We start from the raw sequence: 22,611 nt of genomic DNA, 5'->3' as shown, positions 1-22,611 counted from the left end.
TTACTTTGTTTTGTAAAAATTTATTAGATTGAAAGAGGGAAAGGTGAATGAAACATTTCAACAGACTCAAGTCAAATGAGAAGCTTTTTTCACGGGCCAAGGATGAGAAGCCATGATCACCTTCACAGACAATAAAAAAACATTTGAGGGTTCATCTTCTCTGGTATGTGTATTCTTTGGTTTCGAGAGTTCCCCTGCTGGAAAGTGGTGAAAAACTGGAGCAATACATCTTCTCAATAACTAACATTATTCTACTATATACAATAAGTATCCATGTTGTATTACCTTGATTGAGGCTCCAGTGGTGCTTATTTGGCATAACGTTTACTGCATATGCTACCACCACATTTAATACCAGGAATGTGATTTTACATCCAAGGCTCAGGCAGTCAAATGTAGAGCTGGGATAGTGGAAAGGAGGTGCTATAAAGCTGCATGTCAGCATATGGTGGCACTTTAAAACCATACAGATTATAGGTTAAGTCAGAGGATGGGATGCAGTTCTTTAAAGGATTTGCATGAGGCTCTTTTCACATCAAAAACATTTTGAGTTTGGCTTTGGCAAACCCTCCACCTGACTGTCGGTCATAGTATTTTACCACCACAAGTAGCACCACAGACATGTTCACCATACTTTCCTTGAGTCATCCTTTCGTCTCAACGACCATGTTAACACACGCAAGCACACCAAAGGTAGGATATTGGCTCATTCTGAAAAGGCACAGTCCAACCTGTGAATATGGTCACACACATTGTGAATGCATTAAATATGACCATGTCGATGGGTGCATGGACAGTAAAGCTGATTCCTGTAAACTGTTCACATAAGACCGAGGTGGAGCTCATGAATCATACGTAAAATGAAGACCATGTCACAAGACCTATTTCAAAAACATGCTCTTGGAGTGCACACTTCAGATAGTTGTTTTTTCTATTCTTTACTAATTGGCCTGAATATAAGACTGTTTGTAAATATGGTCATAATCCATTTTATTTTAATGCTGGTCTATAATCTCAAAGTTCCATGAAACAAAATGCTGTAAACATAAGAAACGGGATTCGAGGAAGCTGGTGATTTGGAATGCATTTCTCTTAAAGAGAGAGAAAGTTGTGACTTAAAAAGAGAAGAGAATATTAAGGGTACAAGTATTTAAGTTAATCCCCTTTCCCTGGGAATAAGACTTTACAGCTGGAAATGTGGAACGAAATTGAATATTTATGGAATGTTGCAAGACTTTTATCCTTTCCTTCTTCATCATTTTTATAAGCTGTTGAGCTCTTGCAGTGTTTGGTCCAGGACTTGATGCATCCCCAAGTTCTCTTCTTTAGCACCTGCTAATTTTTCTGGAAAATAAAAAAGAATGACATATTGAAGAATAATTGAATGAAACCACACAGGACAGGAGCATCATAAAGTTGATTCATATTCATTCACTCTCCTTAGGTTTGATAAACAATAGTCTACACTGACGCCAAAGCGGTTCTTATACCGTATGTCCAACAGCTGTTTAACATAACTGCTGTGGTCATGTTAAGTTGTTCCATATGCAAACCCCAACCACACTAAAGAACCCTACCCCAAAACAAAAGGCAGATTTGCATGCATAAAATGGATGATGGCGAAGTCTGCCTCTATTCAGCAACTATGTACAGTGACAGTCTATTGAAAGCAATTTGTTGAACTGAACTTAAAAGACAAAGCCACCGGACATTTCCGATCTTATGAGCTGTAAGCAAAATGCACACGTTGCTGTGAACACACCTCAAATACTTAAACTGCAACCACAACCAGGAGTGTGTTAGTCAAGAGATACACAGTTGTGTGACATTTATGCAAAAGAGGTGAGGGCCACTCAACGTGAATGCATACGTCACTCCATAAATTCTCACCTTCTTAAAACAGTTGTTTTCAAACATTCAAACATTCAATTCAAGAAGAAAGGCTGGTTTAGACGTAGGAAAGATTAGGCTTTTAATGAGTTTCATTTGCACAGTGAGATGGACAGAAGGGCACAGAGAACTGGAGAACGGCCTGTGTTTCTGGAAGCGAACCCTGGGACACAGTAGGCCTACAGTGGGAAGGGTGAGAGGACAGACACCCTAGAGGCAGCATGAGACAGACAGGAAGAGACATCTACAAAGAGGTCATGTCATTGAGGGCATGGTCCAGCTCCTCGCTGATTGCCTTGTACTTCAGCTTCTGAGCGTACAGTTCATCTGGAGGTCAAAGCGCAGCAGGAAGTAGTGCAGGTAAGGCCCAAGGGAAGCAGCAGTAGCAGAGAGAGAGAGGTGGAGGACAGGGAACGAGAAAAGAAATAGCAGCAAAAAGAGAGGGAAGAGAAATAGAGGACAGGTCACTGGTTGCAGAAGAGAAAATTCATACAGTATAAACATTTAAGAACAGAAGATGCCAGAAAGATAAGAGATGTTTGTCTACCTGTGAGCATTTAAAAATAAAAATGTTGTTGCACATCTTTTTTTATGGGCAGGAGGTGACTTTATGCAATTAAGCCCATTTAAAGGTTTTCATCAAAGTACTTCATACCGGTAAACCCATTCCATGTGGCTTTAGGGCCAAATATGCTGATCTAAAAGGAATTTGAGTATACTTTGTCCTTTGTGCAGACAGCAGACACAAGAAGTGGTTCTCTTTGGAAGCCGGCATTTTGCCGGTTAGTAGAGAATGGGCCTACATATTTCTTTACACTTGAGACCACAGCAGTGTGTTTTATTAGCTTGTCGGAGAAGTTTCCATACGTTTGGCAAGGTACCATTTCTTCCAGAGAAATATTTCCAGCTAGTTGAAACACAAAACCCTTGCTAGGACCGTGTCAACAGGAAACGTTATCACAAAAATGGAACTGTGTATATTAAGATGATGTTGCTTTGCTCACGGAGAGGATTAAATAACCAAACCTCTTGACCTAGGAAACTACATCCACCGAGGATTCCTGAACAAGCTTTGACATCTTTAGTAATGTAATAAATTGGAACGTCTCCCTGGGAGAAATGTATATGGTAAACTGTGGCCTCTCTTGCCTGATATACTACTGTATGGATGAATTTAATGACATTTTATTTTTGTGTCAAATCGCCACTGGCAACCCATCCCTTATGTGATCAATTGACACAAACAAACATTACAATAATTCACTGTGGTAATTCAGTGATAATTCTTCTTCTGGGGTTCTCTGCAGTGTGCATTGCATAAAGAGTGAACAAATTAAAAGGTACAAATCTATCCATAATAGTGAAAAAGGTTTATCCAAACAATAATTATAATCCCTGTATGTTATTCTTGTTAGAGATACCCAGGTTTACAGGTCTGGGTTGCTACTAAAAACAATGATAAAACAGTTCTTCCCAAATATAGTGTAATATCATGCCATGAAATATGTCTAACTTACAGTAAGTTGCTCTACAATAAGATAAGTTGACTTTCTCTTCTACATTGCCATAGAGCAGTTGGCAACAGTTTCTTAAACAAAGCACTCATACCTTCCAGGTCGTCGATGGACTTTTCCAGTTTGGCCACAGTCCTCTCTGCAAACTCTGCACGAGTCTCAGCCTGGGGGACACAGAGGGAGTGGGAGGGCGTCAGAACAAGACGCCATCTTTGACATGGAGCAAATTGGTTTACTACTATATGAATAAAGAATCAGATGCCAGCAGTTGCTTACCTCCTTCAGCTTGTCACTAAGAACCTTGATCTCCTCCTCATACTTGTCCTCTTTTTCTGAGTACTGTCAAAATACAAGTCTGTTACAGACAAGCTCTGAACTCTTGAACATGCCTGAACTCTCAAGACAGATGCAGACATATTAGCATGAAAGTGCACAGAGAATGATGGTCTTGCAGGACTGCGTGTCAACCATGCTTAGTTGTAAACACAACTCTTCAAGTGTGATCAAACTGGCTATGTGTTGGTATAAGGAACACATTGTGCTGCGATGCCAAAGAGAAGGACATTGATTTAATCAGCACAGGGCAACTGCTTAAGTGGCTAAGGTGGAATCATGTGGCGTGACTGGCACTAGAGCGGCTGGGTCGGAACGCAGAGACAAATCTGTGCTGGTTTAGAACTATTACACCGTCATGCGTCATCAACATTATTATAAAGAAATCAAGGTCCAGTTTGTCCGGTTGATAACAGGGTCTTTGCTCTGACGTCTGTGAAGGTAAAAGTGTGGCAGGCAGTGATTATACTCTAAACTACTCTGCTTTCACATCAGCCATGTCGAGTCAACTCCTGATAGATACAAAGGCTCGGGACAGCCCTTAAGTGGGTGAACTAACCCTGAACATGCAGATATCCAGAATAAGTTCAAATCATGTATTTTGAATTGTGAATGGTGATCTACACCGCACTTCGCACTTATCCAACGTTCACTTATCAGTAGTTGACTGCATTTACTTGTATGATGTAATAGTATGCACACTGACCTTCTCAGACGAGGCTTCTAGGGACTTGAGGTTGTTGGTCACATTTTTCAACTCCTCCTCCAGGTCACTGCATTTACTACAGGGGGAGAAAGGAAGAAAAGTACTTTGCTTTGACATCGTAATAGCTACACAAGCCTGGAAAAACCTTCAAGTTACTGATGTCCATTTTAGTTTATGGCAGAAAATCCCAGTTTTTAACTAGACACTGTTTTTTAAATGTTAATTTTTAAAAAATGTTATGAAACTCCTTACAAACCTTAGTCTTTGACTCATCTATTTCTAAATAGGAGGATAAGAGACCCCATCACAGAGGTCCTAACCCCCAATTCCCCTTTGTCATTCCAGCGTAATAGGCGGACTGTGCTGCACTTACAGTTCTGAGACCTCTGCCCTCTCCTCAGCTCTCTCCAGCTCCCCCTCCAAGATCACCAGCTTACGGGCCACCTAAGGTAGACAGAGCCAACTGTATGAGTGAACAGTAAGAGTAAAAGGAATATGAAAAGGAAGAGGAGTGAATGGGAGAAGAGTATGAAAACACTACGGATGGGTGAACAGACGGTTGGTGTAGAACTGCAGACAAGACAATCTCTATGGGACTATATGACATCTCACCTCCTCGTATTTGCGGTCGGCCTCCTCAGCGATGTGCTTGGCCTCCTTCAGCTGCATCTCCTGGATCTCCATCTTCTCCTCGTCCTTAGAGGCTCTGTTCTCTATCACCTTCATTCCTCTGATTGGATAGGACACACAGCGATGTCAGCAACACCCAAGACACACTCAATTTCTACTGTCATTTAGATAGCCCATCCAACACGAAGGCACATTGAATCGTTTTACACAATCAAGATGGCTGTCTGGGAAATAGCGCGCTTTCACTACGCTATTGGAGGGGCTTGTCATTTGCTAGCAAAGCACATAGCAACAAACCTTATAACAATAAAGAACCTTCAAAGGAAGCTGCATGTGCCTGGTACTATCCATCAGGCCTCAGATTAGCAGGAAAATAGGGCATATAAATATGCTGTCAAATGAAAGATTAGAAATCCATCAGGTTCTGTGGCTGGCTGGTACTGACCTCTCGCTCTCATCTGCGGCCTTCTCTGCCTCCTCCAGTTTCTGCAGCGCGGTAGACAGCCTCTCCTGGGCCCGGTCCAACTCCTCCTCCACTAGCTGGATCCTGCGGTTCAGACCAGCCACATCACCCTCCGCCTGGGAGAAGAGAGGGGGAAGAGGGGTCAACGGTTAGACAGATATCAGGGTCACACTCGCATCGGAACGCTGTTGTACTAAATTGGATGCTCTTCACTCAATAAACAATCCGCGTTGTAGAAAGCAAACAGAAAAGCAAACATTTATTTAGTCCATAAGCATATCCACCTCCCAGCGAACTGACTCCAGACCTCTGCAATGGAAGTTCTCCAGCGAACTCCGACTCACTCAGGCCCTACTACTACTTATCCCACAGTTCAGTACAGCACCCGCAGGCCTGCCTCTGGCTGACCATGACCAGACCCATTTTACATAACCTGCAGTTACTCTCCTCCTAATTACAAGGCGTGTTGACAAAGGGAGCTGCCCTCCACTGCCCTCTATCACTTGGTCCTATCTCCAGCCAGTCAGTCTTTCAGTCAGGTAGTTACCATGGGTGTGAGGACTGAACATGAGGCCTGCCTGCTAGAGATGCTGTCTCAGAGGCCAGTAAAACACACGTTAGGGCTAGGGCCTGGAATAAAAGGGCCACAGAGAGGGATGTTTCCAGTTGGAGAGGGAGCTAACAGAGCACAGGGGAAAAGGGTAATTAGGAGATATTTGTGCAGAGTGAGTGCCACTCCATTCCATTTTCTCATGGGCTGGATATTCAAACTCTGCTCTGGGCTGACTGTGGGAGAGAGACGTGGCTTCCTGCTCTGCTCTGGGCTGACTGTGGGAGAGAGACGTGGCTTCCTGCTCTGCTCAGGGCTGACTGTGGGAGAGAAACGTGGCTTCCTGCTCTGCTTTGGGCTGACTGTGGGAGAGAGACGTGGCTTCCTGTTCTGCTCAGGGCTGACTGTGGGAGAAAGACGTGGCTTCCTGCTCTGCTCAGGGCTGACAGTGTGAGAGAGACATGGCTTCCTGCTCTGCTCAGGGCTGACTGTGGGAGAGAGACATGGCTTCCTGCTCTGCTCTGAGCTGACTGTGGGAGAGAGATATGGCTTCCTGCTCTGCTCTGAGCTGACTGTGGGAGAGAGACATGGCTTCCTGCTCTGCTCAGGGCTGACTGTGGGAGAGAGACATGGCTTCCTGCTCTGCTCAGGGACTGGTGGTTAGTCAGCACTCTCCATTCTATGCGTCTCTTTTGCTTTCTCTTGATCTCTCCCTCTCTTTCAGGCCTGACTGACACCCCACCCATCCTCTCTCTCTCTCTCTCTCTCTCTCTCTGTCTTTCCCTAGTTACGACAGAAGCCTGTAAAGAGACAGTGGAGGAGGGCAGGAAATGTCTGTTAAATGAAGGTTGATGGAACAACAGCCAGCCAGCTAAAAGCCAATTGAATCCAACATGACCGATTTTCCAGAAAGTGAATGCTGTTGCATAAATTGGATAATATATTGTTCTCTGACTTCTTTATGGGATGTTATGGATATCAGATCAACTGTCAGACAGTTTGAAAGAAAATACAAACCAGGCCGGAAAAACGGATTGTTATTTCCTGGGTGAAGTAATGTCTATCTGGAGAATTCCTCCATAAACAAACATTCTATTCATGAGCGCAGGTCAGTTAGGTATGCAGGTCGGTATGCGGCTGTAAAACAGGTCCAGATACAGACAGGCAGGCAGTTAGCAACAGAGCTAGCTTCCAGAACAGTTTAACGGCTGTAGTCAAAATATCAGCAGCATAGAAACATGACTACCAGGGGATTTACCACATAAAAACATGTGCAATAGTGTTGAGGTACTAGTTTGTAATGGCGATCTAACGTCAGACTTTCAAGTTTTTACGTTTTTAATGTCACATGCACAAGTACAGTGAAATGTCTTCGATTAAGACGTAGGGAAATCTCCCTCAGACAGAACTCTGTGGGTTTTAAAACATGCTTATCCATCTATACAGTATGTCCCTTCATGCTGCCGAAGGTAATTCATTCAGCCATGTGGAGGGAACCAGGCATTCTTCTGTGAGATGCATGATGATGGTAGATACTGGCATTCAACAACTGAAGTCTCTCAGGGTTGGATGGGAGAGGCATTTTGTTGCTGTTAGTTCAGCTACACAGTCACTTATCTATGGCCCAGGCCCATGTCATTATGGATTGTCGCTAATGAATACTCTGTGGAGACTTGAAAAGTATGCAACACATTTCCAATAAGCTGACATAACAGCTTACAGGTTCACCATATACAGTACATGAGTACATTCCTGTTACACATTAAACGTTTTAGACTAAATGTAATGACCCTTTTTGAGGGAAAGGAAGTGGAATAAGTTTCAAGGGGGTAAAAGGTAGAAAAGGAACAGGAAGACAACCCTCTCCTTCCTCCTTCCCCTCTTTCTTTCTCTGTCAGTTCAGGGTCAGAGGAAAGTTCGCTCTCCCTCTTTCTCTCTTTCCCTAGCCATGCCCCTTCCTTAGTCACCCAGCATTCTCCAGCTGCCTGCACGCCTTATATGGTAAAACATACTCACAAGAATGTTTGTGGAGCAGTGCCAGCAAGATGTTTGAGAGCAATCACACACACACACACTCGCGCACATACACTCGCACATACACACAGACCTGCGCGCGCGCACACACACACACTTGCTTACATGCACACAATCACACAAGGACACACAGAAAACAATGCTTAAATTAAACCATCTGGGATTCAGGAAAAGGAAAGATACCAAGCTACAAGGACGTGCTCTGTTTGTTCTTCCTCATATAAACTAAGCCGATTGAATTATTATTATAATTTTAACCAGGCAAGTCAGTCAAAAACAAATTCTTATTTACAATGACGGCCTAGGAACAGTGGGTTAACCGCCATATTCAGGGGGTAGAACGACATATTTGTATCTTGCCAGCTCGGGGATTTGATCTAGCAACTTTCCGGTTACTAGTCCAACGCTCTAACCACTAAGCTACCTGCCGCCCCCTATTACGAATGACGATAGGAAATGTCTGGTGAGAAACTAAACAGACTACATTAATGACATGTCTAATATTACGTCATGATGACACTTAATATAGCTATCAACAATAATGTGTTCAGAATGAAAAGTCTCTCAGTAGCTATGGCTAGGGCCAGGAGTGTCTCCTGGTCAGGAAAAACGTGCAACCTCAGTTAACGTTACAGTCTATAACTAGGAACGTTTTTTTTTTCTGATCCCATGGCCAGATCAGGAAAAACTGAAAACCCAAGTTATATTGGTCAGGAAAGACTCCTTGCAGGTCGGTAGCAACAATATATCTGAAGTACCAGCTGAATGTGTTATGTTATATGGAGGCTGTTTGAAGCTTGGCAGCTGATGACACAACGGCACCCTACTGACACTAATTACACACTGACACAGCATCCTCAATGAGCGCCCGCAGCTCACTAGAATAAGCTTGATGTTGTTAGCCCAGCATCTGGAGTGCTGAATCGCTGAATCACTCCCTTTGTCCCTCGCTCTGCACACAGTGGTATCTCCCTCTCTTGGGCCACACGACTGGCTTTCTTTATGCTGCCAATATAACTTCAAGATACTTTATATCAACACCAGAGCCTTTTCAATGGCCACAATTATGTCAATTCCGAGCAATAGACGACAGGGTTTGGCTATATAATTTCGCACTTTCTTTTTGCAAAAGCGACTTATACAGTGCCTAAATACATTTTCGCATTGATGGCCCCAGCGGAAATCGAACCCAAGACCCTGGCGTCTCTAGCGTCACGCTCTTACCACCCTGAGCCCGAACCAGCACACCACACATTTTTACTTGTGGAGGCAAAGGACCATACTTTATGAAAAGAGCAGACGCTCTGTGCTATTCAACCAGGACCAAGACTACTACTACCATATTCATACTTATGCCAGAGTTTTCAAACTAAACCATCTTTGCTTAAGAGTTCTTTCCATACATACAAGTGATGAGTGGAGTTGGGTATGCCTGGTACCCACCAGAGGCATGCATTTATTAATCTAAATACATGGCTCTGGTACGCACTTGTCCCTCTTGTCAAAGTGGCTAGTGCCTTGGTCCGTGCTATCCAGAATCCTTTGGACTTCCCGACTCTGACCTATTGAAGATGAAATGTAAAATGGTTCTGGTAAGGGTTAAAGGTCCCGATCAGTCATTCTGATTCCGTGTAAAATAGCCTTTTGGGTGATTAAAATATCACCTAGAATATTTTTTGGGGGGGGGGTTGAAATGCTCAAATTTTGAGAAAAATGTATTTTTCTCATGGCTAACGACCAGGAAGTTTTTTAAAAAAGAGGCTGATTTGGGGGGCTTATAATCATGAGCTCGCCTTGACTGACAGCTATTTGAAATGCCTATGTCAAGAAACTTGGATGCAGTGAACAGTGTTGCACTAAAATCATCTCAAGCAAATTTGGTGAAACACAAAGCAACTGAAACAACATTGAAATTTGGCGTATTTCTTGTGATGCGGTTCACAGCAGCACTGATGGATGTGTTGACATGACAACTGCATCAGAGTTTTGAACAACCCTCCTCCCTTTTGTTCCATGGTGGCTGAAGACCTAGCTAGCCATTAAGTAGCTAACACCAGACACATGAAATGGGAAACATATAAGTATCTTTGCCATAGATGAATAGTGTAAACTTCTAATTATATTTCCTGACAGCCTACAGTCAAATTTTGGCAGCAGTTGAGTAGCTATCTAGCTATATTAACCACGCCCCTCTGCAAAACACACCTTTGTGTGTCACAAGGCTGTAATTATTTAAATTAGGTAAGAGAATATCATGTTACCATTGGTGTATTAAAATAAGAGTAACCCCCATCCCCTTAATAATGCTGAATCCTGAATCCAAGTGTTTGACATGTGGGAAGGGACCAGTATCTTTCTGATCAAACCTTACCATTGTAGAAGCACCAGTACTTTGTAATACTTTGGTCATCATACTTTGAACTGGTTTCATCCAAATATCATCCAATTTTATGAAGATTTTTTTTTTTTTTTTACTATACATGACCGTTAAGGTTAGGGTTAGGGCACACACACAGAGGACAACAGCCAATGGTGACCATAGCAATGGAGTAAACAAACATTTTCGAAGTGTGAAAAGTGAATTGCTATAGCACCATAAACATGCATAAAAAAGTATTTACAGGCAACCAAAATTATTACCCAAAATGTTTTAGAAACAAATGTTTTTTATTGTGACGGACTCTGTAAACATGTGATGTGACAGTTGTGACTGACACTGTAAACCTAGTTATAATGCTATCCAGCTAGCTAGAGCTAGAGTGGAAAGCTAGCTGATCAGTAGCTGCATGGACGTGCTGATGTATAACCACGCAGGCTAGGTTGTGTTGCTGAACAAACGTCTCAAACGCGGTGGAATGCGAATGCGCCTCCACCAATAACAATGTGTTGTGGATGGGGTCAACCCCACAGCCGACCCCACCCCGTTCTATGTGCCGCAGCGAGGGGTACTTGAACTGAGCCACAAAGGACCAAGGAGGTGAGACATGCCATTCATTAGGAAATACATTCCTGTTGTTGCACTCATCCTGTTGAGTCATAGGCATTGAGAGGGAAGAAGGGCTACAGCACAAGGAAGTGAGACATCAGGAATGTAATAATTGCTTAATTTGAGGATGGTGGGGTAATGAAGAGCATAAGGCTTGGGTTTCTATGGAAGTGTTCCAGGCAGGCGCTATGTTATATGCTGATCCAGTCCTGGTGAGATCCCATCTGTTAGCAGAGACTTGACATGCAAAGACAGCCTCATATAAGCAGGCATGTCAGGAGGAGAATGAGATATGTAAAGAGAGGCTATTAAACATCAGGCACATGCTTCTAATGCAGCTCCTCACTCCTTTTCAATGCAAATAGGATGCTGAATCAATAGAGTGGACAACTCCATCCTATTTCAGCCACATTCAGACCCTGCTCCATTCTTCATCCAGACTTAAGCCAGCCTTATAGTGGAGACTGCTCACTGCTCACTGATTCGTATATGAGTCTTAGAACATGGGTAAAACCAAAGGCCCGAGCTTCAGAAGGGTCCACAGTAGTGTGGGTATGCATGCAAATAAGGATGCAAGAGCTCAGTTGGGTCTTAAATCTTTGAGCCTTGCTGACAGCAGAGACCAGAGAGTTAAGTGCCATCAGGTCAAGTAAACATTCCGCTAGTAAAACTAATTACTGGTCTATATATCATGGTGACCCCCTCCCACAACTCTAAAGCAGTGGACAAGCTTAGGCCTGTCACTACGCATGGCAGCCAGTGGGACCCCTGGTCAACACTGTAAGTAAGTATAAGACAACATCCACTCCAGCGATGTAGTGGTAAAATATCAACTCCAGTGGGTGATCGAGATAAGACGAACAACCACCGATATAAACCAAAACATATTACATTTTTAGAACTGTATTGTTTGAATTTTCATGCATGTCTATAGGGGAAGCCTAATGTCATTTTCAGTGGTAGAAATTCCACATAATGCACATAAGATAATCCCTCCCAAAATAGTCCATTTGGACGCTAGAAAAGTAAAGAAAAATAGGATGTAGAGATGTTTATATTGAAATGTGGCGTTTAAAAAAAAATCATGTTCATGTTATTAGTATCTCATGTGAGCAGCACTGCAATTCTGTATTGTAAACTGCTTAAGTGCACCAGTGTAAAAGGCCCTTAGTTGACTCTAAAATGTACTCTATACCCATTTGAAGAGACATAAGTTTGATAAGGTTACAGACTCTCTCAATGGACTCCATGTACATTTCAGGGGACCCCATATAGAATATTCGTGTTCTGAGTATTGATCAACGCTGGGAACACAATAAGAAGTAGGTAAACGATAATTAACAAAATAAAAAGGTGAGTAAACGCTATTTCACAACAACAACAAAAAGTGCGTAAACGGCGTAAATGTTTACGTGCGTTTACCCGCCACTGCATCCCTGATCCACTCCCTCAAATACTGTACTTCGAAGGCTCATGGGAGTGCCCCGTGGAACTTCAATTAATGCCAAAATGCATGACTGTTGAAGTTAAATTAGGAAAGTCATGATATTCCCATAGAGAAAGTCCAAAGAGAAAAAAGAATCCAGTGGAACAAGGAAGTAATTCTTTCCATAGCATGCAATTCATCCTGGTGCTATTAGGGGCAGGAAACCACTAGCCAATTACCAGACAGGCCAGTCAACAGATCTAGGCCTATTTGGCATTCACTGCAGGCTGCTGTATGTTTACGTGGCTGTCAAAAGCATACGGATCTAAGCAAACAAATGTAATTTAAAGCTTGGTGAGAGGGACAGACAACAAGACTCGTATAAGAAGGGATTAGTTGGGGGTATTTCAAAGAAAAAAAGTATCGGTGAGAAATACTTTCAGCAACAGCGGCCAACTTCAAATAGCAACTGGGTTGTCTTGACCCTTCGCATCATCAGGATGTGTCTGTATCATAGAGCCCAAGCCTGGGAGAAATGTCCAGCATCTGCTTATCTTCCTGCTGATCTGGGCTGAAGCACAGGAAGTGTCGGAGTGGAGCTGGCAGACAGGCAGTATCCTGGGTATGTTCCTCAGGGGCAGGGAGTAGAGAAGCTGTGTCTCTAACCACTGATATTGGGTCAGATACTGTTTCATCCCTCTAATGGTTAAGACTAGGACTGGGGGTAGGGTAATCTGATCCTAGATCTGTGGTTTGGCGCAAAAAGGTCTATATCAAGCCAGAGGTATTCCCTCCAGGAAGATACTTGGCTCAGCTGGGAATGGAGTTAGCAGAGCCTGGGCTATATCTACTGACTGGTTGAATCAACGTTGTTTCCACATTATTTCAAATAAATTACGTTTAACCAACGTGGAATAGATGTGAATTGGTGTCTGTGCCCAGTGGGTGGCAACCATCCTTCTCATCGACATGAATGGAAAATAGATTTTACCTCAAATAATCTCTAAACTAAACTGTGAGAACTGTTGACCTGAATATCCAGAAGAATGTAAACGGTACACACTTTGCTCCTCACACGTTCCTTAATTGAATCTTTCAATGGTGATTCAACAAAAGCTGAGGGTGTTGTGTGAAGTAAAGCAACGCCTTGAAAGACAAGAATACCACTTCACACCAAATTAACGTCAAGGAATTTGTTTGATGCCAAAAGAGTCTCCCTTCTTTAACTATTCAAAAGACGATTCATTACCTCAAAGACACACCAATGTTCCCTCTTTTGTGCACCATGTAGCAATGAAAGGGTTTGTTGTGCCAAGAAATCATCCTGCTCTGCGCCAATTACTCACACATGGGCCCATACTCCCACAAGGTTGCTACACAAGTGCTCAGTCAACCACTTCAAGTCTTTTCATCCTTGAACACAGACAAATAGCTTGAGTTTAAGAGGTACGTGTTCTTATGCTTTGAAGCTGAGATGACTGAAATGATGTTAAGACAGTCTGTGTCTGAGTAAACTGTGAATGAATGGCAGATCTCAATCGCAACCAGTTTGGGGGCTTGGGGTTAAGTCAAGGGATGCAATATTTAACTTTTTGAGCGACCTGACCAAATTCACATAGAACTATGAGCTATAGATCTGTCATTCTCATTGAAAGCAAGTCTAGGAAGCGGTGCGCTCCTTCTTGGATTCCCATTCTTATGTTTCGTTTGTGCGTGTATTACTTTCGGTTTTGTACACCAGCTTCAAACAGCTGAAAATACAATATGTTTTGGTTATTGAAAAGATATGTCACCGCATTTAGATGGTACAATGATAATAAGTCAGTATTCTGTTATCAGTGAGCTTTGAGGTTCTCTCTTCTTTGTTTATCACCATATATCAGTGAAAGCTGCCTCCCCACAAGGCCTATAGCTGACAACAACTCCCAAGATGCCAGTGGTCTGGGACATTGACATCCTGGGCTTCTCATGGAGGACAATTCCATCCATTTCACATCTCTCTTTCTTTGCTCCCTGCAATAGATTCCTCTGAAATGAAGGGGAAACACTTCCTTTAGCCAGATCCTCTCATTACCTCACCTCTGCTGCCTTTCCAGGAAAGACCTGAGCTTTCTCTCTCTAATTCTCTCATCCGGGCCTCCTACAAGTATGCAAATGGTAGCCTACATACGCTCTCTACATACATAATCAAGTATTTTACCATACACAACATGTCAAGACTGCCTCCCATTCTACTGAGCAGTAACTCCACAACTCTCTCTCCCTTTCTCGCTCTCATTCTTTTGCCAATCTCTCGCTCTCCCTCCCTCATTCACTCTCAGTCAAAATCTAATATCGCATAATGCAACAAGCCATTTAATACTTATATTGGAAATATCATCATATTATGTTTGAGGATTCAGATCCCCTAGGCACATTTAAAAAGGAACCATGTGTGAAATACTTTTGAAACCATCCAGCTAAGTTTGAACTGGCCCTCCAGAAGTACCCTGGTTTACCTATAGGCTACTAACACTTAGTAGCATTGCACTTATACAAACCAAAATTATTAAGATGTAATACTAATGAAGTAGCCTACTTACAGCTTACTCCCTTTAGAACGAAAAGTACACGTGACAATGTCCAAAACGAGAAGAAGATCATATATTCATGCTATGAAATATGTCAAAAGAGGACTGTCTAAGACAAAGATGGATGATTCCTACTTTTATAACACCTCTGAGAATGATTATCCTGTTTTTTTTTTTTGGGGGACCAACGCCATGCATTGTATGTCTTCATCACTACCGGCAGATCAATTAATTCACGTGGCTTTACCACACTATCACTGAACGTAACACTGTTCTGTCGTAGTGAACATGGCAGACTTGATCAGGGGGGGAAGGACAGGTAAAAGACGTTTCCAAAGGGAATAGACAGAGAGAGGGAAAAGATAAGTATTCTATTGTCTCACTTTCTCCCGAAGTTCTCGTTCCCCATCCAGTTCTCGCTGTAAAACCTGGGTCCGGTCTTCTGCGTCGTCGGCTTGCTGTTGCAAACACTGGATCTTTCTCTTCACAGCTTCCAAAGAATTCAAACCTGCCATTGTCGTACTATTTGGTTAAAAAGAAAACTTTTGGTATAGAAAAATAAAATATTGTGGTAAAAGCTGCTTTAGTCTATTCGAAACAGGATATAGGCTACAAATAGTATTCAAAGTCTTTGGAATGGACCCGAAAGAGCCGAATAGAAATCAAGTGGAAAAATTTAAGTTGTATAAACCAAAGCAGTAGGCTTTCCAGGTGTTTCCGAAATGTTTCTTTAGTTCAGCTTCAGCCTAAGAATGGCTTCACAAAAGTATTAAAATATCTAATTTGGAATGTAATATGGATGAACGCATTAGCGAAGCGCAGCGTTCCCGTTTTGAAAGCCAGATAAAATGGCAGGAGTGATGAGGGAAAGTTAATGTGCACTCCTCCAACCCAGAGAAGTGTGATTCAGATGAGGTCACGGTTCCAGGGTAGGCAGGGCGTGCCGGTCCTGGTTGCGTGATGCTTGAGGGGGGTGTAGGCGAAGGGAACTTTCAATGAAAATTCAATGAACAGCTTAAATGATGAGACATCAACACAGTGCATAGCCTATACATCCGTATGTAAGTCAACAGTTTTTCAACGAATGTTCTTCAAATTCAGGGCTTCAGTTCATTAACAAAAGAACAAGGAGTCACGTTACAGGGGAAATCCAGTACAGCAAACATAAGGCTAAATGTAACACTTTTAACTGCCTAAAAAATAGCTCCCCTCTCTGACAGGGAAAAGATACTTGACATTAAAGAAATTAAACTGAACACTTAATTCGTATGATGCTATGTAGTATATGTTACAGTGTACCAAAAAATCCAGGTTTTATCAACAGTTGTCCAGATCAAAGTCCAAAGTGTTAGATTTTTAGCCTATACTCAAATTCAATTGAATTGGTCACATATACATGGTTAGCAGATGTTAATGTGAGTGTAGCAAAATGCTTGTGCTTCTAGTTCCGAGAGTGCAGTAATATCCAACAAGTAATCTAACATTCCACAACAACTACCTAATACACACAAATCTAAAGGGATGGAATAAGAATATGTACATATAAATATATGGATGAGCGATGACCGAGCGGCATAGGCAAGATGCAATAGATGGTATAAAATACAGTATATATGAATGAGATGAGTAATGTAAGATATGTAAACATTATTCAAGTGGAATTATTTAAAGCGACCAGTGATCCATTTATTAAAGTGGCCAATTAATCGAGTCTGTATGTAGGCAGCAGCCTCTCTGTGCTAGTGATGGCTGTTTAACAGTCTGATGGCCTTGAGATAAAAGCTGTTTTTTAGTCTCTCGATCCCAGCTTTGATGCACCTGCACTGACCTCGCCTTCTGGGTGGTAGCGGGGTGAACAGGCAGTGGCTCGGGTGGTTGTTGTCCTTGATGATCTTTTGACCTTCCTGTGACATGCTGTAGGTGTCCTGGAGGGCAGGTAGTTCGCCCCCGGTGATGCGTTGTGCAGACTGCACCACCCTCTGGAGAGCCTTGCGGTTGAGGAGGAAGCAGTTGCTGTACCAGCCAGACAGGATGCTTTCAATTGTGCATCTGTAAAGGTTTGTGAGGGTATTAGGTGACAAGCCACATTTCTTCAGCCTCCTGAGGTTGAAGAGGTAGGTGCTGTTGCTCCTTCTTCACCACACTGTCTGTGTGGGTGGACCATTTCAGTTTGTCAGTGATATGTACGCCGAGGAACTTAAAAGTTTTTACCTTCTCCACTACTGTCCCCTCAAATGTGGATGGGGGGATGCCACCTCTGCTGTTTCCTGAAGTCCACGATCATCTCCTTTGTTTTGTTGACGTTGCGTGAGAGGTTGTTTTCCTGACAACACGCTACTGTATGTTGTGGTGTGTTAGTGTAGTTCTGGAGATGCCTATTTGTATTGGCTACTGTAACTTTATTGTTAAATATCTCATATGTGTGTGGGTGCCAATACACAAAGCAATACTTATGATTCAGTTGTCTGTATATACTCCAACCAGCAGATAGAATAAGCAGGTTTCGATTTATGGTGTCTTGAGTGAGTGTCTGTTGTGGAAATGTGGTCGATACAGCTCCAGCTCTGTAAATGCCAGTGTGATTTGCCCACCAGAAAAGCTTGGAGCATTGATTTCATTAGACACAGGACTGTGTGGGCCTTTCTGTTTGCTTTAGCTGCATTCCTGACATTCTGGGACTGCTACTCAGCTATTGGAGCCTGCTCTCCCCTGCTGCTCCACAGTCCTTATCAGTAACAGGCCTGCAATGAACTACCACCAGCCCCCTATTCACTACAGCCCACTCCCTCATAATGTAGCATGCCCCAAAGACACAGACCTACACTCTTAGAAAAAGTGTTCTAACAGGGTTCTTCGGCTGTCCCATAGGAGAACCCTTTTTGGTTCCACGTAGAACCATTTTGGGATCCAGTTAGAACCTTTTTCGGTTCCATATAGAAATCTCTGTGGAAAGGGTTCTATGTGGAACCCCAAATGGTTCTACGTGGAACCCCAAATGGTTCTACCTGGAACCCAAAAGGGTTCTTTAAAGGCTTCTCCTATGGAGACAGCCGAGGAACCCCTTTTAGGCTCTAGATAGCACCTATTTTTCTAAGAGTGTAGGACATACCACACGCTTCAGGTTGGAGTTCCCCCTAGGCACTGATCTAGGATCAGCTTCCCCCTCCCCAAAATCCTGATGTTAATCATTATGTTGGTTAGCTTATATTGTTTATTGTATAAATATTTATGGTAATTCATTCTGTCTGTCTGCTTGCAGATCCCAGGCACCAGGCCTGCTGTGTTTGGTGTGAGTGATAATATCTGAGGACGAAAGCAGGATAACATAATTTAGCCACAGGCAAAACAGACAGTGTCGTCCTCTCTGACAGCTGCTTGTGTCAAAATCTTCTGATGAAAATCTGTGCATTTTGTATATTTGAATGGCTATAGATTAAAATAAGATTGTGGCTAAGCATGACAAATACACCCTTAATTCTAAATGAAACTTTGAAATGAAGCCTAAGCCTGTAAGTACAGCTGGACAGTGCAGTACAGTCAGAGAAGGTGTAGGGATACCCCCTTTACAGCAGCTGACCAGCCATGCAATAATCACTATGCAGGGTTTATCAGCATTACTGTCTGTTAACCAGTGCTACTGTGTTTAGGTGGAACAGATCGACTGAGTGTGAGTGTGTATGGGGTGTTAGTGAGCTCATCTTTCAGGACTGGGTGCACAGGAATGTGAACACACTCTCTGATCTCCTCCCCAGCAGATAGGCCTGATCAAAGCACACTCACAGCTGGCACTGGCACTGGGGCAACTGGCCAGCTATAGAACTAGAATATGTAGAATGGATATTCCCATTCAAAATAATGATTTGTGCTGGTACAACAGTGTCCATATTTGGTTTTGGTGTTAAGGCCTCTTAAGGGTCACACAAGTTGCACAGGAATGTGGATCTCCTTTCCGCCTACCGATCGCTCACCATGCTGTTGACGTCTGACTGCCGATTCTGCGATTCTACATGTAAAATTAGTCTCCACTCGATTCGCAAGTACTCTCGGTAGGCAAACGCTATTGGTGTATTCCAGCCCTTAGTGACAGTGAAGGGACAGGGTGAAGGCTCAGTCCCAACAGGTGGGAGCCAGTCCACTAATGCTCAATACTGTAACAATTATCTAACTAAATAATAAAGCCTTGGTAATAGGGACTGTTCATAACAGAGAACCTGTGTTATAGATGGACTATTACATTACATTACCATTCCCCAAATAAGCAATATTAGCCCGTTATTCTTAGCCGTTATTCTTAGTTTCTACATTTTCTAAACAAACCTAAACATATGACAGGAACTGGGGGGCCTGTGGCTTGGTTAATGAGGGTATTGGCTCAGGTGTGCCCCAAACATACTTAACCCATACCTCCAACCTCCAACCTCCTCCTAGTCCCCTCCCTCCAATCACTACCCAGTGGGCGTGTTATAGGGGCTCTACCCAGAGGCTTTGGTGCCTACTCACGTCTGCGGCGGTCTTCTCAGACTGTTCCAGTTTCTCCTGGGCATCTTTGAGGGCCTCAGAGTATTTGTCCAACTCATCTTCAGTCCCCTTCAAATTCTTCTGCAGGCTCAGCAGCTCGTCTTCCAGCTAGAGCAGGACAGGTGTTTGTTAGTTAAAAGTACACACAGTTAACTCACCCCCACCCCTCTTTCTCTCTCCCTCCCTCTCCCTCTCCCTCTCCCTCCCTCTCTCTCTCTCTCTCTCTCCCCTCTCTCTCTCTCTCTCTCTCTCTCTCTCTCTCTCTCTCTCTCTCTCTCTCTCTCTCTCTCTCTCTCTCTCTCTCTCTCTCTCACACACACACACACACACCCCGTTAGCTCTCTCTCACACACACAGGCACAAAAACACACACATTTTATTTTGGTGTCTTTTCTTCTTTCAGTATTATAATAACATATTTTACTCTTCTTAAATTACAGCCCCATCAAAGTTAAACAAGAAAGTATCTTGAAGAATTCTTCAAATTCCTCCAGGCTTTTATGGTTTGAGGTCAACTCAAGGTTTTTAGTATCAAGTTTCCTTTATGTCTTATCGTTCTTGTGTATGCTCTTTTATGAATGAATAAAATCCATTTAAGTGGTTGAATTGGAAAGATTTTTCACTTTCTATAAGAAAATATTTTGGTATGGGCGGGAGTGTGTATGCTTTGCACAGCATTGTGTCTCAGCTATACATCTAGCTACATCAAATTCCCCAGAGCCGCAAATAAAAGGGTGTGTGTTTTCATTTACCAGGGCTCCCGAGTGGTGCGGCGATCTAAGGCACTGCATTTCACTGCTAGAGGTGTCACTACAGACACCCTGGTTTGAATCCAGGCTGTATCACAACCGGCTGTGATTGGGAGTCCTATAGGGTGGTGCACTATTGGCCCAGCGTAGGCCGTCATTGTAAATAACAATTTGTTCTTAACTGACTTGCCAAGTTAAATAAAGGTTGAATTTAATAAATGACTTCGTTAGATGTTTGTGTTCAGTGAACTTTACAGGACCAATCCATCTTGTTATTCAGGGACCTATTTAGCAGACACCCGCATGGGTACCATTATTACACCCCTCTATCATGGGATGGTAAAATGTTACAGAGGAAAATTAATGCCTTTAAAATTATAACAATTCTGCTGATGGATTGATCATCTGCTCAAAGTAACAGTGATGAGATGATAAGTCTATAAAGTGCATGATGACTTCCTTCGGGGTGTTGAAAGATGAGTTTATTTTTAGTCAGTAATAACCAGAGCGTTGGCATGCACAGCCTCCTGATAATCCCACTGGATTCCACACAGCCTATCTCTCCTCTGTCTAAAAATACAGCTGCTATCCAGGTGGAGACACCTGTCAGACATTTGGATGGATGACCATACAGATGCCCTTGGTCTACTTCTGATTTTCCAATGATGTCAAGCAAAGAGGCACTGCGTTTGAAGGTAGGCCTTGAAATACATCCACAGGTACACCTCCATTTGACTCAAATAATGTCAATTAGCCTATCAGAAGCTTCTAAAGCCATGACATAATTTTCTGGACTTTTCCAAGCTGTTTAAAGGCACAGTCAACTTAGTGTATGTAAACTTCTGACCCACTGGAATTGTGATACAGTGAAATTTAAGTGAAATAATCTGTCTGTAAACAATTGTTGGAAAAATTACTTGTATCACGCACAAAGTAGATGTCCTAACCGACTTGCCAAAACTATAGTTTGTTAACAAGAAATTTGTGGAGTGGTTGAAAAACAAGTTTTAATGACTCCAACCTAAGTGTATGTAAACTTCCGACTTCAACTGTAGCTCTGTTTTATTCCTCTTGTCAAGTCCAAGTGGTAATGTGTGTGGTCCATTGAAGGAGATGTCATCCTATCCTCTTTCCCTCCCAAGGCTGCTGTGGGCTGTTGGGAAGGAAACTTGCCTCAGAGGTCAGCGTCCTCAGGTTTCATAGCGTCTATGAGTCGTTTGTTGATTTATGCCGACATTCACACTTTCAAACCAGGCTTTGCTCTGTCAGCTCAAACCATTGTAGGCATACTGTGCACTCTCACTCCATGAAGCATCATCTTCAATATGCTTTCATTTTGCTTCATAAAATTGGATTATTTCATCCATTTTCATCAACTTTGATTGACTTGGTCTTACATCTTCTTTTAAAATTCACTAACAATAAATTGCTAACAATGTCAATCTTTGATTTAGGTCCATACTTTAATCAAACATAATGCCTGGGATTAATTAAATAAACTGTGTGATGTGTTTACGCCTCATTTCCTCAGAAATATGTCTGGTATGGAATAAATGCTGAGGTTGGCTTACAGAGTCTGGGCAGTATGAGACATAACATCAGAGCCTGTACATGGCTTGAGTTTGAGCATCATCATCATCCAACTCTGTACAACATAAAAGGGTTTTTCGGCTGTCCCCGTAGGAGAACCCTTTGCAGAACCCCTTTGCTTCCAGGTAGAACCCTTTCGGCTTCCGTGTAAAACCCTTTTTACATGGAACCCAAAAGAGTTCTACCTGGAACTAAAAATGGGGTCTCATATGAGGACAGGCACAGAACCTTTCGGAACCCTTTTTTATCTAAGAGTGTGCAATTTTACTGTGTCTAGTGTATGGTCCATAGATCCATCGGCATGTATCCTTCTCTCCATCATTCTGAACTCACCTGCTTGCACTTGTCCTCCGCTGCCTTCTTATCGGTCTCGGCCTGCTCTGCGCGGTCGATGGCATTCTCCTTGTCCAGCTTCAGCATCTGCATCTTCTTCTTGATGGCCTCCATGGTGCTTGGTTAGAGTGTGCTCACTGAGATGAGAAATGCAGCTGAGAAAGTTGAGATGTCACCACTGTAGTGTGAGACAAAGTCTGTCCTGTTCAGTACTGGAGCAACCTCCACTGGAACCTGCGTCCACAAGAGTCAGAGGGATAGAGAGACAAACAGAGGTAGAAACGAGGGAGAGCAAGGGAGAGCAAGGGAGTGAGAGAGA

At 42.9% G+C, this 22,611-nt stretch overlaps 1 protein-coding gene across 4 annotated transcripts; it reads right to left on the bottom strand.

The window, feature by feature from the left end:
• On the bottom strand, window positions 1-22,611 carry LOC112250800 (tropomyosin alpha-4 chain). 4 transcript variants are annotated; one of them, XM_024421241.2, is made up of 9 exons: window positions 22,293-22,611; window positions 19,603-19,728; window positions 5,519-5,652; window positions 5,056-5,173; window positions 4,817-4,887; window positions 4,444-4,519; window positions 3,681-3,743; window positions 3,499-3,568; window positions 1-1,344 (listed from the first exon to the last, which is right to left on the bottom strand). In XM_024421241.2, the coding sequence occupies exons 1-9, from the start codon at window positions 22,404-22,406 to the stop codon at window positions 1,262-1,264; spliced, it is 855 nt and encodes a 284-aa protein (XP_024277009.1). In that variant the 5' UTR covers window positions 22,407-22,611; the 3' UTR covers window positions 1-1,261. The 4 variants fall into 4 exon arrangements, with proteins under 4 accessions (XP_024277009.1, XP_024277011.1, XP_024277008.1 ...); XM_024421240.2 differs by lacking the exon at window positions 1-1,344 and adding an exon at window positions 1,948-2,217 and having other exon boundaries at window positions 22,293-22,609; XM_024421243.2 differs by lacking the exons at window positions 19,603-19,728; window positions 22,293-22,611 and adding an exon at window positions 15,486-15,970.

This window comes from Oncorhynchus tshawytscha, linkage group LG05 (assembly GCF_018296145.1).
Source record: "Oncorhynchus tshawytscha isolate Ot180627B linkage group LG05, Otsh_v2.0, whole genome shotgun sequence".
NCBI classification, from domain to species: Eukaryota; Metazoa; Chordata; class Actinopteri; order Salmoniformes; family Salmonidae; genus Oncorhynchus; species Oncorhynchus tshawytscha.
The sequence above is the reverse complement of the archived record's forward strand: the minus strand, read 5'-3'. Positions and strand labels throughout refer to the sequence as shown.

Bases quoted from the DNA above. Each gene is read 5' to 3' on its own strand.
- LOC112250800 (XM_024421241.2), bottom strand. From the start codon at position 22,406: ATGGAGGCCATCAAGAAGAAGATGCAGATGCTGAAGCTGGACAAGGAG. The intron at 3,569-3,680 runs GTAAGCAACTGC...TGTGTCCCCCAG, and splicing joins TTAGTGACAAGCTGAAGGAG to GCTGAGACTCGTGCAGAGTT. The intron at 1,345-3,498 runs GTATGAGTGCTT...TTTATTTTCCAG, and splicing joins GTCCATCGACGACCTGGAAG to AAAAATTAGCAGGTGCTAAA.